At 40.7% G+C, this 17,136-nt stretch overlaps 1 protein-coding gene across 1 annotated transcript in view; it reads right to left on the minus strand.

Annotated features, from left to right (window-relative positions):
• Positions 1 to 1,696: 1,696 nt before the first annotated feature.
• Positions 1,697 to 17,136, minus strand: part of galnt1 (UDP-N-acetyl-alpha-D-galactosamine:polypeptide N-acetylgalactosaminyltransferase 1) — a 60,845-nt gene continuing 45,405 nt past the window's right edge. The window contains exons 6-14 of the mRNA XM_032559021.1: positions 16,629 to 16,756; positions 15,567 to 15,646; positions 15,044 to 15,214; positions 12,576 to 12,693; positions 11,739 to 11,919; positions 7,682 to 7,821; positions 7,477 to 7,575; positions 5,696 to 5,830; positions 1,697 to 5,090 (exon numbers count right to left, since the gene is read on the minus strand). Of these exons, the coding sequence (XP_032414912.1) occupies positions 4,944 to 5,090; positions 5,696 to 5,830; positions 7,477 to 7,575; positions 7,682 to 7,821; positions 11,739 to 11,919; positions 12,576 to 12,693; positions 15,044 to 15,214; positions 15,567 to 15,646; positions 16,629 to 16,756 (1,199 nt within the window). The 3' untranslated portion in view covers positions 1,697 to 4,943. The remainder of the gene's footprint in view (positions 5,091 to 5,695; positions 5,831 to 7,476; positions 7,576 to 7,681; positions 7,822 to 11,738; positions 11,920 to 12,575; positions 12,694 to 15,043; positions 15,215 to 15,566; positions 15,647 to 16,628; positions 16,757 to 17,136) is intronic.

Below are 17,136 nucleotides of genomic sequence, written 5' to 3' on the forward strand. Positions count from 1 at the left end.
CTGTCCCTGTCCTCGTAAAATGAATTAGAGTTGCTGTAAATGCTTAAACGAAGTGGGAATTATTTAAAGCAACACCTTGGTATCTGAACTTTCAGAAAATCCGGAAGGGAACCACAGAGTCAGATCAGGCCTCAGTGAGCGGCTGAGATCTTTAAAGCAAAGAAGAAAAAGGGCAGAAAGCTGTGCCATGTCTTTACTTCGGTTGAAGTTCTGACTTCCTGTTTCATACCAACCTTCATTATCCAGGAAGTAACTTTTATTTTGCTTCTAATTTGTAATAGGTATATTTAAGAACATTTCTGAACCGATTCTAATGAGTTTATGTGATTTAAGTACAACATAGCTGATATTTAAGACTTGGAAACCTCCGATTTTTTTTTTTCCTTCTTCTTCGGCAAACTGCTGACATGTTCTCATCGGTCATAATCTGACATCCTCCTATCTCCAGTTGAAAATAAGTAGTAGAAAAGTGTTGAAACAGTCAACAAGTGTTTCCAAATACATGAACAAATAAGGAGAGACTGAAAGCATCTGAACCGGGAAGGTAATTTCCAGCAACACAAATCAACAACATTTGAAGGCCTTGAGTCAAAGTAAACCAATTCACCCTGCTGCTCTGATCAAACGTTGGTTCCGTCTTTTCTCAGTTTCCCCTCCAGGCTGCAGCTATGAGGCATTTCTGCACATCGTTCTGCTGAAGTCTGTGGCACAAAACCAGATCATAGATCTAAATCTCTTCAATAACAGACTCATTAGTTTCATTTGATCTTAGAGCCTGGCGCTTCCTGTTCGCTTTCACTTCATGGTGGTGCTGAGCTGGAGCGGTGTAAACGTGTCATGCATGCATCCACCAGATGCTGTCTGAAAATAAATGCACAAGCATCGACACGTTTCGCAGGCTCTAGCGCTAAAAGCTGTTGTCTAATATGTCTTCCTGATGGCTCTCGTTGGACCCAAATCCTTTCAGATGAATAATTCATCGGGAGTTTGAATAATCCACTCTGCATCAAACACTTAGTCTGCGGCCCGGCTTCCTCTCTCTCCCCCCCGCCCCTTTTTCACACTGGACCTTCATGTTTATTAATAGGCCGGAGAACAGTCCCATCAGACTTCTCGGGTTTCAGCGCAGGCTCATCTCTCATCCAGCCGCTCGTTTCTCACTGTGGCGGAGATGAGAGATTTATCTAGTCAATGTGCAAGAGTGGCTTACAGCAGTGGCCATGTTTCACACCGTCTGACCATGTAATTCTCAGGTTTTATTACAGAACTCTTTCAGTCACAAGCTAACTAAAGGCGTTAAGAATAGTCGATCAAAGGAAAGTATGATAGATGTTAACACTCCAATAATACCCTGACAGAACAATAAATAATGGAGGGAATTATGAAAGAAACGAGACCTGGGTCAAAGTGTTAATCCAGAAATTAAAGGGGCAAGTTGTTATTTACTAAATAAAAATGGCCAAGCATGGGTCATGCCTGCAGAGAATTTAAACTTGAAAAAATGAGCCAAATATAAAGCTTTGGGAACTAATAAATCAAATATCCAGAAAGAATCAGGCCTCGTAGCTGCAGAGTACTTGGCTGGAAAACCATTTATTTAAATATCAGTTGGACTTTATGTATGTATTTCAGCTTAAATCTGTAACTGACTCTACTGATTTGAGAAAATCCCAACAAGTTTCACTTGTGCACCCAATTCTTGCTTTTAGGGTTTGGTGACCTTTATTCTGTCAGTTGCCAGAGACGACAGGTTACAGAGAGAGAACAGGAAGACGTACAGCGGACAGCCTGAGATAATCATTACAACCTGGAAAAGTAAAATGAATCATTAAACTCAAAAGTTTAATTTGACATTCCTGCTGTTAATGACTACACGTTTCTGACTGGAGCTGCACATTTTGGCATAGGTGGGAGAAAAGAGTTGGCAGAGATGATCTGCAATTATTGGAAAAATGCAAAGTTTGTGGTGTGTTTGCGCAGAAAAATCAACACACTCCTCGAGTTCTTCTGTAAACCTTTTCACCTTTATTTTCTACATTTGGATCAGCTCAGTGTGGAAGCCTGGACATGTCAGTTCTTTTTAACCCCGCTCTCTCCCCCCCCTCCTCCCCTCTGACATGGGAACAAATGATACACTCCCTCGGTCTCACTATCAAAAACATCGTCACAGTCACTCTGAGGCTCAGATATGAAAGTCCAGTCGATGGCCTCCTCTCTCTCTCTCTCTCTCTCTCTTTCGTGTAAACCCTTCCTCCACTGGAGGAAGCTGAAATGTTTCAAACTTTTACAAAACGACTCCAGCTCTGACGTACAGCAGCAGGAGTGACAACACAACAAAAACAACAACAACAAAAAAAAAAAAAAACACAGTATGATGGTTGAAATGATAACGACATGGTTCAGTTGTCTGAGGCTGAAATATGAATGTAGAAATACTGCCGGTAGACTTGCAAAAGAAAAAAAAACAAAAAACGACATGATTATGAATTCAGATATATTGTCAGATATATTCTCGTCGCTCCACTGTTATTTTCTCACTGCTTAATTTTTCTAAAACACCAAATAAACGCTGCTTATGCATCCTAACAGCAGCTGGACCGCTGCAAAAGTGAATATGCAGACATGAGACGTGCTGACCCTCGCTCAGCTGTATGGGTTCTTCCAAAAACAAAACAAAAATCAAGTTTGACCTAGTAAACATGGAGCTGACAAACTGGGAGAAGTACTGAAGAGAAGCACATTCATACCTACACAGATTCATCCAACACACTCCACAGCAGAATAAAAGCTCTCGGGGTGTATTTTCTGAAAAAGGTCGATGTGGGAAAAACGTTTGCATCTAGATCACCAATAAATAGTCGATTTATTTCAGTAACTCAATCTTGTTACACACAGTGATTCTTACTTTTTATTTTAATGATTACGGTGTTCAGCTAATGAAACCTGCCAAAAAATTCAGTTTCCCAAAAGATTATAATATTACGTCAAACCAACCACAACATAGGGAAGACCGCTGACTGGATTGTTGTGTAGCAGAGCGACGCTGACAGCCTCCATATGGATATGCCACAAAAGCTCATTACTAAAAACAAGCTGACTGTTCCAAGCATATTAATGGAAAGTTTAGTGGAAGGAAAAACGTGTCAGAAACATCTCAGGCTTGACAAGACTACGAAGTAAAACCTATAATTTTTTGTGAGATTCATAAAGTGAGGAGTAGCTACAGGACGTGAGCTGTTCAGAAACTCAGAGGAGTGGAAAAAAGCCCTCTTCTCAGATTAAATAAAAGTTTGGATTTCATTTAGGAATCAGGTTCCCAGAGTGATGAGAATCCAAGTTGGGAAGTTTCCACAATCAGCAGTGATTTGGGACTCTACTGTCATCTGTTGGTCCATTGCTCCAAGTCTAAAGTCAGCACAGCTGTCTATTAGGAACTTTTAGAGCCCATCTATCATGCTTCCCATTGAAAAGGTTTATTTCATTTACCAGCAGGACATGGTCATAAGCAATCTGTGGAGGGTTATTAAGAAGATGAGAAACACCAACGTAGGTGAGATGAGAGCTGCCAGTGGAGCGACCTGTTGAACTCATTCACAGGCTGGCTGCCTCCGTGCTACGCTGCGTTGATGCATGATTTGAATAAGCAAATGTTCTGCTGTAAAAATCTGCTTTTTTGGTTCAACATAATATTTTAATTCCCAGAGACTTTGGGGTTTTATTAGCTGTGAGCCCGAAGTATCAAAAGTAACATTTGATTTAGTCAACATGGTAAAGGAATCTGCGCTATCAGAGTTTCATGTTTGAAACTGAATTACTGAAATATGTTTTATGATATTCTTATTTACTGCGATGCACCTGTATGAACTGCCTTTTACAGAGAGTGTGTGGCTTTGTAGTGTTTCGTAGGAGAGTTTCTGATGGTTAAACACTACGGTAGGCAGAAGGTATCAGATAAATATAAAGTAGCTTGTTGATGTGTTTTTTGCGTGTGCGTTGGCTGTACGTTGAACATCCTTAAAAAAAAAACTAAAAGTTACTGACATAAGTAGAAACAGAAAAGGCATGTAAAAACTGGACATAGAAATCTGAAGATATCACAAACATATCTCTATATCTCTACATTTCTGCTGTTGGCAGACGTCGGGTTGAATTTTCTCTCTTTTTTTTTTGTTTGTTTATATTACGTTCCCTCCCTTGGAAAATCCTCAGCTTGGATGCTTCAGTCTGTAAGATGAGATACCGAGATGTAACACCAGAGGGGGACATACACTGCTGCAAGACTGCAGGGAGGGGTTTTGACACGTCCACACGCACAAGACGTAATCTCTCTCCCTCACACACACACACACACACACACACCCCAACATGCATCCTTCTTCATAAGAGTTCACGTTCAATGTCCGTTATAAAATTAAATAAAAAAACAAACAGGAACTTAAGGAAAGCAAAAACCAAATGTTCAGGCCCCCCCTTCTAAAAGCATACATTCATCTCGGGTCAAACAGACAGATAAGTGCGCGCACACACACGCCCACCCACGCACACACACACACACTGATCGCAGGCAGTCAGTAAACGTTAAGTGATGAGCTGAGGGGAAGCTGTGTGCAGAACCTCGACTCCACGGTTCTAGAGCCAGTCACTCTTAAAATCTCTTCATTAAAAAAAACAACAAAAGAAAACAAATGTAAAACAACAGATATGGTCTCTTAGAGGGAGTCTCTACAGTCCTCTCTGTTCGCTCTGAGGAAGCTTGAAGACTCTCCGTCCTCTGATCTCTGGCAGAGGTAGTACCGTCCCATCCGTCCTCCTGAATCCCCTCCAGGGAAGTCTCTGTCCTCGTGCCAGAGTTGAATAAAACATGCCCGCTCGTCTGACCGCTCGCTCTGGGCTGCTGTGTGTGTGTGTGGGGGGGTGTACGTTTGGGAGTGTGCGGAGTGTGGTCAGAAGACCTCGGGTAGTGTGACGTTGCGCAGCAGCCACTGTTGGGAACGTGAGTGTGTGCAGTCTCTGACACTGGGCACCTGGCTGTCCTCCTCGCTGGCCTTGTCCAGGCACTGGTTGCTGTTGACGTGGACCAGAGTCAGCTTCTGCACAGACAGAGGGCGGTAAAGGAGCACATGTGATCCAGCTACAGAATACATTTTTAAAATTAGGGAAGCAAACAATTAATTTGACTTATGACTGATTGTCGATTAATGGTTTATTAGGTTAAAGTTTGTGCCAATCGATTAACTAACAACGTTCGCTTAGACCTTCTTTTAGTATTGTAGTTTGGCTGCCATCCAGAAGAGGTACTGCAGGTCACCCTCAACCAGAGCTATTGATACAGAAATAAAGATGGCGGAGCCAATACCAGAACGGGAAAGAGAAATGGTCTGACAATCAGCTGACAATATGTTAAAATTTCATTCTGTTTTTTTTTTTCTTCAATTCAGCGTATTAAGACGATCGACTCATTTGATACGAGGAAACGCTCAGGTTTTTAAGAAAACTGACACGTATCATTTAATTGCTAGTCAATCAATAAGATCTACCAACCTTAGATTGATTGTTTTCATTAATCAAAAACTTGCATCCTGAGTTTGAATCCACACAATCAAGTGCATAAATCTTAATCTGAATGTTGCACAGCATCTAGATTCCAGTCTCTCAGTCAAGTTGAGCAACGTGTCAGAAATCTCTCCCCACTCACCACAGGATCGTATTCCCACAGCTGGTTGCCTTTAAGGTGATGACACTTGAGCATCATGACGGGTCCGTTCAGCTTGGAGACGTCTAAACACAAGTCATCTGTGCGGATCTCCTTGTTGGCTGTGTAGGAGAAAACCTGCAGGTCACACAAACACACACACACACACCGGTGTTTTAAGGAGCTTATTTTAAGCTCATTTACAGGTTCAGAACCACAGTTTGAGCTCATAGGGTTAAATGTTAACAGGAAGCATCAGGTTTACTGTGACATCATGCTGGCATCTGCCTGACTTTAGCTTTAGTCTCATTGATGTTTCACTCCCAAAGGCTCTCGGTTCAGAAAGTCCTGAAGAAGCTCCAGGAAGATCGGACTCAGTCCTGGAGCTTACAGGAGTTATTTCAGGTGATGGAATAACACTGAAAAAACACAATCACTGCTCTATAAAACACGCTGGTGTGATACTTATAGTCACGAATAAAGCCTAGCAAAAGCCTTCGAACTTGTTGTTCACGTCAACAACCAGTAATAGCAGTCAGTCTGCTTTGAGTCATTGTCCATTTGAAAAAACCCAAGCTTTAACGTCCTGCATGATGTTGCTTTAATATTTACAAATAATGTTCTTTCCTCATTATGCCATCTATTTTATAAAAGGCACCAGTTCGTCCTGTTGGAAAAAACAGCCCCACAACATGATACTGTCACCACCGTACTTCGCAGATGGGATGGCGTTTCCAGGCTTGTGTCAGACCCTCATGTCTCCAGGAGACATGAGACCCTAAAGACTTTCTCCAAAGATGAAAGACTTTGTTTCTGTGTGCATTTGCAAACTGCAATCTATCTTTTTATGTTACTTTTGGAGTAATGGCTTCTGCCTCGAATTCCCTTTCAGTCCCTGTCGGTACAGGACATGTTTGCCTCACCAGTTCCGGCAGCGTCTTCACAACGTCTTTGGCTTTTCTTCTGGGATTGATTTGTACATTTTGGACCAAAACACGTTAATCTCTGGGACACAGAACCTGTCTCCTTCCCAAGTTGAATGATGGTTGGACATTCCCTATTATGTTTATATCTATGTACTGTATGATTTTTTGGAAAGGTTAATGCAGCTTCACTGGACTTGTGAAGCTCCACAATTCTCTTCCAGATGTCTTGGCTGATTTTTCCGACTTTCCCATGATGTTACACAAGGAAGCAGTGTGTACAACATACGGCTGTTAAATACATAAACAGAGGTGCCTCCAATTAATTAAAATGTGTCAGTTAACCAATCAGAAGTTTCCAAAGACATGACATCATCATCGGTGCTTTCCCTCATTGTGTAATGGGACAGTAATTATTCTGTATGTAAACTTCTGATTTTTAAGACATTAAAAGGTAGATCACGGACAAATTCTCCAATTAGTGTGGCATTTAGCAAAAAGAAATTATTTTAACGATTCTTACTAACCTAAAACAACAGAAGTTTGGTCTGATTTAACTTCAGACAATGAGAAAAAATGGTGTTTGTATCTTTCCTTTGGTGGCATGTAAACTTCTGGTTTCAACTGTATCCCACAGACAAACACAAAGTTCATTGTCATGAAGAGGAAGTGAAAGAACACGGAGTCAGCATTTAACAGAATCACCCTTTGCCACAGTTACATCTGCAAGATCTTCAGTCTGGTAATTATGTTGTAAATAATTGCTAAAAAATGTTTCTGTTTCCACAATAAACCTTGTGCACATTTATTTTCAGGACTTTTTTTTTTTTTTTTTTGCTACAGCAGGAACTGCTTACTCACCTGGTTGCCTCCCATGCCGTGGCAGTTGAAAATGCCAACCTTCTCATTTTCCTTGCGGGCCATGTTGTCCAGGCACTGGTTGGTCTCCACGTTACGGATCTGAGGCAAACCCACACAGATCCAAGTGAGGATCACCTACTAAACCAGTGTGGACAGTGGCGCAGTCTGTGTGTGTGCATGTGGGCGTGTACGTCAGTGAGCGTACCTCTCCCAGCGAGTAATAGTGCCGGGGGATCTGGGAGTCAGGGTAGACGTTCTCCAAATACCAGCTGAAGGGTTTACACTGGAGCTTTTGTCTCAGAGCGGTGCGAGTTGAGATGTCACCGTAGTCCACCTTGGTCACACCTGGAGACGCAAACACAGACACTCATGCATTAACGCGGAAAACTGCCAGAAGGCGGTCATGACTGCTGAAATGTTACTTTGCATGAAAAGTTTTGCTTGTAAACAAAACACATGATGTGTTCTTAATAAATCTTGTCATCCAGGCACATCGGACTATTAAATACAGTCATGAGTTATGCTAACTAACATCACAGACTGAGCACACAATCCCTACAGTGAAACATGGTGGTGGCAGCATCATGTACCACGAAGCTGAAGATGGATGTGGCTAAATACAGAACTATCCTGGAGGAAAAGCTGCAAAACACTCAAGACTGGACAACGATCAAAAGTATACACCTGAAGCTCCAATGAAATGGTTTATATCAAATCACATTCATGTGTTAATTAATGGTCAAGTCAAAGCCCAGACCTAAATCCAGTTGAGAATCCGAAGAAAAGCTTTTAATTAGTATTCAAAGATGCTCCCCGTTAAATCTGAGTTTGTGCTATTAAGCATAAAGAAATGACAAAAACCTCTGATTCCAGATGTGCAAAGCTGGTAGAAACATTCTCCTGAACACTTGCAGAAAAAGCGGAGTTGAAAAGAACTGAATTAGTCAGCAGATTAAAAATGCATGATGCACGTTTTCGATTTCACCGTCTTAATTTTTTTTTTAACCCAGATATTTCTTTTCTTCCCTTCATGTCACATTTATGCACAATGTTGTGTTGTCATATAAAAACCCAATGAAACTCAAGTAGGTTTGTGGTTGTGACAAATGTGAATATGTTTATAAGTCGCAGTGTTTTAACCAGAAGCAGGCATTCTGCAAAAGTCCTGTGCGTTTAAGCAAGAAAGTAAGTAATAAAAATAATGAGAAACCTTATTACCATACTTTTTATGTTTAATGTCATGTTGAAAGCAACAACATTCAAACACCCGGGTTCCAGCATTTCTGTTTTTCATGACTTTATTTGGACAAGCGAGAGTGACAGGAGTCCTGGAGCCTCCGGCGAGGTGTAATCCATGAGGTCAGAGTTTTCTTTCTTTATTCTGTCATGTTTCCATGACAGCATGGATTAGTCTGACAGACCTGCCATGTTTGTGCAAGAAAACATAAGCAATAAAAAAAGAATTACAGACGTGCGTTTGCAGAGAGTGCAAAAGCGGAGATGTAATAAAAAGCAGTGTATCTAGAGCACGTCGCACTACCTCAAAATTACAGAGGAAGGCGTTCTTTATTACGTTTTCTGAGCACTAATCTTTTGGCAAATGTCTGCTTTCCAGTAAGGTGAGTGCAAGCAGTTCAGAAATCATGCCATGGTAAAACTATGCAAATATCAGAACGACCTGGTGAGAATGCTATTCCCTTGAAGTGATTGGCTGCGTTCCTTTCTGCAGGTCTCTCTATCAGCCTGATGATGCAGACAGACGGCTGGAGGAGCCTAAGCTCCCGTCCATCCCTCGGGATATCAGGACTGTCTTAACTTCAGCTCCTCTTTTCCACACTTCCCTCCTGTCTCGCTTGTTAAAATACTGATACATTAATAATCAGTAATAAAATATTAACAGTCCAATGAGCCTTTTCACTGCCGACTGTATAACTGTCGGCTGACCGCAGGAACAGCTTCCTGTGGTTCCCGGCAGCATTCCATGCCAGCTGACGCTGGAAATTCAACCTCGTGTTTGTTTCCCAGTCACCGTGCCAATCAGGGAGAGGAAATGCTTTTGTTTCTGTTTGCATGGGTGCCTGTGTGTGTGTAAGCGTGTGCGTGTTTGGTAAGTTTTTAACTAAGTGCATTTAACAAACATGTAAAACACACACGTGTGTCACTAGTTCTTATTTTAATGAGGAGGCTGGCTTTCCACAGATGGCATCGCGCAGTTCAGAGCTAAAACCTGGAGAGTTACCACGATGCTGGGCCGGTTCAAAGGTTTGAGCCAACGGCGGTGATGTAATGTTCTTGCTTTGCATTAACTTGGATATTTTAGACATAAAACACTGAAAACATCTCCTAAAAAACACAAACTGAAATAAATCTAATAGCCTCTTAAGCAGAGGTGGGTAAGCAGTACAATATTGTCAACAATACTGTATTATTATCATTCTCTGATAATAAAAATTAACTATGATAAACCGACTATATTGTTGGGGGGGTTCAAATAAGTCTTGCACTGTTGGTTGCACCGTCAACGTAGCATCACAAATACTGTGTTTATGTTTTAAAATAATTATTGTGCTCGTTTCAGGTAGCACTACTTTAAGCAATCGGTGCAGAGAAGTAACCTATTTGACCTTTCATCGGGTCACCCAGTCCATTTTCTTTATCAACTTTGAGTAAAAGAGTTAAAAAGATGAGCACCTTTTAGTGCTTTGGTCAGAATGCAGTAAATTTATAGAGTAAAAAACTACTGGAGACTGTAAAACTCCATTTTATTCTAATGAGCCTTAAATATTGCGATACAATACTGTTCTATATGTATGTATTTGTTTTATTCCAATGATTTTGTTTTTGTCTTTGACAACTTATTGGGTCTAGTGAGAAATACCACTGACTGTGTCGTGAGAAGAGCTCAAACGGTAATAATTAGAGAAGCAAATATCATGCTGTTATTGGTTTGCTTCTAAAAAATATAATTTTCCATAAGAACAAGTTATAAAATAAAAAGAATTTGTAAGTCATATGGAAACATTAAATGTCTTCACAGCCTGTTGCACAAATGGCTTATCTGTCGCTAAGGAACTGACTACATAATCTCTTGGTTGAATATTTTGAATTTATTATCTGGGATAAATTAGAGACTGCGTCTGATCAGAAGGATCAGCTTAAGGTCCTAAACACGCATTTCTGACCACATTTAGCTCCCAGTATCTGTGCTGATCCTCCTGCTTTTGGATGTGTGTCATGTCCACCCAGCACTGCTGTTGGAACTGGTTGTTCCAACAGAGAACAACTTGTTTTTGAGAAACCTCAATGTGGATTGAAACCATTTTAAAACAGAAATTGAAAGCATTAACAAACCTAACAGTTCCTCTATTTCTCAAGGTCAGAGTTCGCATTTTTCATATCAAAATTTCCCACTTGCAGTCATTTTTTTTACACTCGTACTATTTCAGGTCTCAATGCACTTTTAACAACATTTGTAAAGTATGTGAAGGACTTCTGGTAGATATTACATAAATATGTAATAAGAACCACGGACAGGAAGGAAGACTGGAAGAAAAAACAGGATGGATGGAAAAACAGATTCATGAACGGCTCGATAAAGCTGTTAGCTGGTAGGATTGGGAATTAAATGCGAAAATATAAATTTTTCCATACGTTTTCTTTGCCCAAACATATCCCAAGTTGTAAAATCAAAGATCATAAAAACCCAGCAAAGACTACAGAAGCATGGCAGCAAGTTTACTCAGCTAAAGTTTCAGGTGTTGGAGCCACAGAGAAGACGACAGATGTTGAAGGATTTCAAGGTTGTATGGATTTTAATAACTTCTGTACAAGTTTCTGACTGACACTAATGAGGTAAATATTTAATTTTAAACGACTCGAATCAGAATCAGAGAGAAAAACTTTTCATCAGGTCATATTGGCCACAACATATTGTACCATTACAGGACCAGTAGTATAGTAGAACGATTTAGTTTGTCATAAAAAAAATAACAAAAATGACAAAACATAGTTTTCTGTCATTTTACTTTTGGGCTGCCTCCCCGTTTTCTGTGTGTGTTTGTGTGTTCAGGTAAATAGATCCTCTGTAGCATGAAATTACTTGCGGCCACACATCTTGCGCCGCTCGCCCCCCCACCACCGCAGTATCACACCGTCACCAGGTTAATGGATTGATCACACCTGCCACAGAGATTAACCTCCACACACGAGTTCCTGCGTGCATATCTTAATGAACACAGAGACGCCCGCATCGCATGACTCACCAGGAGAGATGATGTAGAAGAAGTTCTTGAACTCATCCATCCAGACCTCTGCCAGGCGGCGGTTGTTCTTGTTGATGATCTGCCCCGTTCCTCCGGGGAACGTGTAGGGCGTTGCCTTTCTGAACACGTGGCCCACGTGAGAGCATGTGACGATCTCCAGAGTCCCTCCACACTGCCAGATCTGTGAGGGAAAGGTTTGCAAAATGCTGTAAACCATGTTAAGGCTTCAAGTTATGGTTATTTTAGGAATCAACTAATCTGTTGATTGTTCTGATGATTCATTGAATAAAAAAAAAAGAAGAAAAAAAAGACATGGCACATTCTACAGGTTTTAACCATTTAAAATCCACAAGCCCTTTTTATACAATATTATGAATACATTAAAAGATGTAATTAAATTCATTTTCTACATACAAAAATAAATTTTTTTGTGCCTAAAATTAATGCAATATCATCCTTCCTTTAATAAATTTGAACCACGTGTAGATAAAACATATTTACATAAAAATATGTTTTTATCTTAAGTGTAAAATATATTTACATCTTTGTACAGTTTAGGCTTAATTACTGCTCAGAATATGTTTCTTTTTTCACTAAATGGCATTTTTTTAGTCTGACACTCCAGTTAGCGATTAATCGATTACCAAATTAGTTGACGATTGTGTCAATAATCTGATGAATCGCTTCAGCCCTAAGCTACATGTACTGACTGTTGAAACGCTGGAGTCTGTGCTCTAGCTGAGTCTGAGATCCAGTCAGGATGACACCGTGAACCGTCCAGAAGTTGTGCCAGAACAGTGAAAAACGGAGTCATGCTACTTGGCTGCGTTTGCTCACTCTGAAAGAGATTTCCAGGTTTTCTCCGCCCCAGATGTCCATGCCTGCGTCATACGTGCCGATCTCCTGAAAATAATCCCTGTCTATGGAGAACAAGCCGCCTGCCATGGTGGGAGTCCTGGAGAGAGGAATAAATTAAAGAGTGAGGCTGGTTCGTGTCACTTCATTCCCCAGCAGCCTGTTTTCTAAAGGTCACTCAGTATCTACAGATCCCATCAGAGCTTTATATTTCAGCCCCTGTTCTTTACTGTCTTCCTGTTATTTTCCATTTGTCTTCTTTCTTCTGCTGCGGCCTCTGGTGTTGTGATGGTTGTGTCAATGTTTAATGGCCTCAGTTCTCTTCCCCTTCACAACCCCGTAACACAATAGCTTCATTTTTTTCCATAGAAGAGGCCTGTTTTCTTCTTTCAGTTAACATCCTAAATTCAGTTGAAAAAAAAACTAAACAAAAAAACAATACATCCCACAGAAATAAACCCAAACGAAATGGCTGGAGAATAAAAAGCTGGTAAAGAAAAAGATTAAAGAAGATTTTAATGTTAAAAAAGCAACTGTGGGAGTGTAAAGAGGTGAAGACAGTATATTGAAGGGCTTCCTTTCACCAAATAACACAAAGTTCTGCAAACTCTTCAGTGCAAAATTAAATCAGAGGTTTTTTTTATGAGATTCAAACACACAACAGTAAAACAAACAACAGGCACTAAATTAAAGGGGAGCTCTGATCCTGAATAAAGCCGTTTATCCAAACAGAGTCTGTCACGTTCATAAAAGCGGCTTTTACAGCCCTCCGCTTATCAAAACACTGATGTCCACAAATGCTGGCAGCATAAAACGACCACAAAAACTCCAGACAGAGACAGGCTTTGCAGTGTGAACTGAAATAGATTATTATTCTTGTCTGGAGGAGTCACAGTAGCATGATACTAATATTTCTTGTATTAGAAAGCCTCAAAGTCATTTTTCTTTTTCATGCTGCTGTAAACAATTGTGACTTTAGTTGCTGAGATTTAGACTTTGATGACGCTCGTCACACTGCAACAGCAAAAACAAAGGCTACAATTTTCTGTGGATTAGCTACTGGAAAGAAGATCTTTTCAGCTTTTAAGTAACACGTTCTGCATTATTATTGGTTTATAAATCCTCCCCTTCTTCTTGCAGAATTGATTTACTTCTGATTTATGACAAGGCTTTAACTAGGCCACAGAAACAAACATATTTTTACTTTTGTGGTGGAAAAGTGATCAGGTTTACAGAAATTACTTAACAGTAAAAGGTCAATATTATAAAGCCACAGGTCAACAACTGGCTAGTTTTTCAACAAGAAAGTCTCCCACTGATGCCATTTTCTCCGTCTTCCAGCTGCATCATGAAAGCTGAGCTTATCTGAGCAGACGCAAACTACGGTACTTTAGAAGTTCTGGGCCTTTTTGTGATCTTCTGGATGAGTCGGAGTCTCCTGGGAAGGTTCACTTGATCCATGGTTTTTCTATTTGTGGATAATCGTTCCTCTAGTGGTTTGGAAGTCTGTGACAATTTTACATTTTAAGGATTTTTTGGAAGTTGAACAAATTACAGACAAGAATGTGATGCTTATAAATAGTCACCAAACCTCAGAAATACATAGTTTAGCTGTTTGTTTAGTGACTTTTCAATTTTATGGGATTATATGGAAGTTATAAACCTTTTTTATAATCAAAGTGAGACATTTCACAGTTTCATCAGCGATATTTCTTTGGTTAGTGTCGTCTCACTTCAATAAGAAAAACAAACAGTTTTAAGTAACAAAGCCTCACTTCTGTGTGACAGAATGGGGTTCGTCTCCTAATGTGAAATAATCTTCTCTGCCCTGACACCGCGACCCATTTTTCTACATTTTAGGCCACTTACGATACACCCTTAGGAAAATTCTGCTAAGCAGAACGGTGGAAAACAAGCAAAAACAAGGGCGCTGCAAGTTACATAAGATATATTATCTGAGTGACCTTGAAAAGTGGCGTCAAGTAAGCTTAGAAACAAGAGCAGGAAGCGCAGATGACAGACAGCAAGAAATAAACTCCTGATTTCTGCTTCAAGGTCTAAAGTGTGAGAGGCAAAGCAACAGGAATAATAAAGCGACAAAGAGTTCAGCTGCAAAACAAAGTTCAGCGCGTTCATTCTGTGCTGCTGCCCTGAAAGCATCTCATGATTAAACATGTCCAATTGATTTGCTACATACAACTGCTTCACACAACTGTGAATGCCTGTCAGCAACATTAAAGCTTATGGGGTGTGTTACTCCAAATAGCTGATGAATGGAAAGCAAGAAGGATTTGAAGTGTCTGGCTATTTTATTTGGTCTCTTAGGGAAAATCTTTTCACACATGATTCAGCAGAGAGGTCAGACTCAGCTGCACAGAAACAGAACAAACAGCCTGATTTCCAGTAGTGAAAATCTACTAGAGGAGCTGTGGCGTGTACGGCTCCCACACCTGACGGGTAGCGTGCGGTCTCCTTTGCGGCGGTCCATCTCCCTCTGGGGTACGGGGTACCAGCGGAAGTTGAGCTTCCAGTTGAAGCCTCCGTATGTCATGTCGGACCCCGCCATGTACTCGAACGTATCGTCGCTGATGACGTCGATGATGGGGCACACAACTGTTTTCCTGGAGGAGCAATCAGACAAACAAAACAGGTCAATGTTCAAACACACGACGCACAGAGAGAATGAAGCACAGTTGGCAAATAGATGCAAGATGCTACTATTTGCTTTTCAACTACTGAACCAAATACAAGCAAAACAAAAATCGGATAATGGGATTTCTAAATGCTAAGTAAACCTTAGATGTCTGTAGATGTTTGTGAGTTCATGGCAAGCAGTAAACAAGGGTTTAAAACTGCAGACAACGATGAACTAAACACAAGGACAAGCCCCCTGCAGGCTCAGCAGCAGCAGCTTACAGATTCTTTATAACACTTGGTGGTTGTGTCCATGCGTCTGTTGTAATTTGGCCTTACTTGTCCTGTTTGATGCGGGCCAGCAGAGGCTCTAGCCACCCTGTGGTGCATTCACAATGAGCATCCAGGAAGGTGATGACCTGGAAACCCAGCAGAAAAACAGACAGTCATCAGATGCAGGTCACGGGATAATTAAAATCACATACACTATCTTGGAAAAACAGCCATTGCTCTTAAACTTTGCCATGTTATGTCACGCTAAAGCCACAAATAATTCATTTTAACTGCATGTTATGTGTAACCATGTGGGATTGATAGGTGAACCAAATTGGGAAGTAAAAGTAAAATGATTAGTGGTTTTTAAAATTTTGTACCTGTAAGACAAATCTCAAAAGTCATTTTGCTTTTGTATTCAGCCCCTCTGAGAACCATTACAGAACCACCATTTGTACTTTGACTGGACCATTCCAATGCTATGATTTAGATCATTTCACTGTACATCAGGCTCCGTGTTTATGTTCATGGTCTTTACTAAAAGAGGAACACCTGCCCCAGCCTCTATTAGCTGTTCTTATGGGGTTTCTTCATCAATATTTTTTGTTCTTGTCACTCAAACAAAAAGATCAGATTTGTGGAGTAAACATTCTGTCCCACCTGAGCTGTGGATCTCTGCACATCCTCCAGAGTTACCATAGTCCTCTGTGCCATTTTACAGATAGAAGTATCACTTACTAGGCCTGTCAATTTTAGTGGATAATTATGTCCTGCTATGCTTAAAGTTGAAAAGATAAAACGGTGCTTTTTAGAATTTATCTCTGGATTAAATGTCTCCACAACTTTCTCCCTGACGTGTCTGCTGCGCCTTTTGGTCTTCATGAAGTAGTTTGTTTCCTAAGAAGACCTTTGATGTTGTAACAGAACAGTTTTTGAATAAAATAAAAATGCATGGATTTAACATTTTATTTGTCAAAAATGTCAAAAATGTTGTATGCTTTTTCCTTCCTTATTAACACACTACAACATGTTGATCAATCAAATAACCCCCACAATAAATCACATGGAAGTTTGTAGTTACAGCATGACAGAACATGGAGCAATAGGTGACCAGACGTGCACACACACCTGGCCGGTAGAGATGGAAGCCCCTTTGAGGCGAGCGCGGATGAGTCCGGACCGCTGCTCCATCCTCACCACTCTGACAGGCACTTCTAACTTTCTGACATACTGCTCCAGCGGCCGTTTCAGGAAATCTAACACAAACACACCGAATACAGAAATATATTATGCAAAAAATATGCAAACATGAAACAAACTCCTAAGCATTTGGATTACAAGCTGAGCTCTTTGTAGCACCAGAGATCAAAGGAAACTATGTGATTATGTTATATGCTGCCAGTGTGTGTGTGTGTGCCTTGGCATGGATGTCTGAATCCCTTCTACCTGCACAAACACTCCCCCCTTGTTCCACAACATTAAAACTCGAGGTCTCAAAAGGTGCATCGTTGCTATGGTTGCAGCTGGGGTGTGGGGGGGGGGAATGGTGGGTTATAACAGTGTAATCCCTGCGGCTGGCAAATTAAAGACCTAATCTCCCCCAAACAGGGATTACCAGCATGGCCCAGTGAGGGTT

The sequence above is a fragment of the Xiphophorus hellerii genome, chromosome 3, assembly GCF_003331165.1.
Source record: "Xiphophorus hellerii strain 12219 chromosome 3, Xiphophorus_hellerii-4.1, whole genome shotgun sequence".
Taxonomy (NCBI): domain Eukaryota; kingdom Metazoa; phylum Chordata; class Actinopteri; order Cyprinodontiformes; family Poeciliidae; genus Xiphophorus; species Xiphophorus hellerii.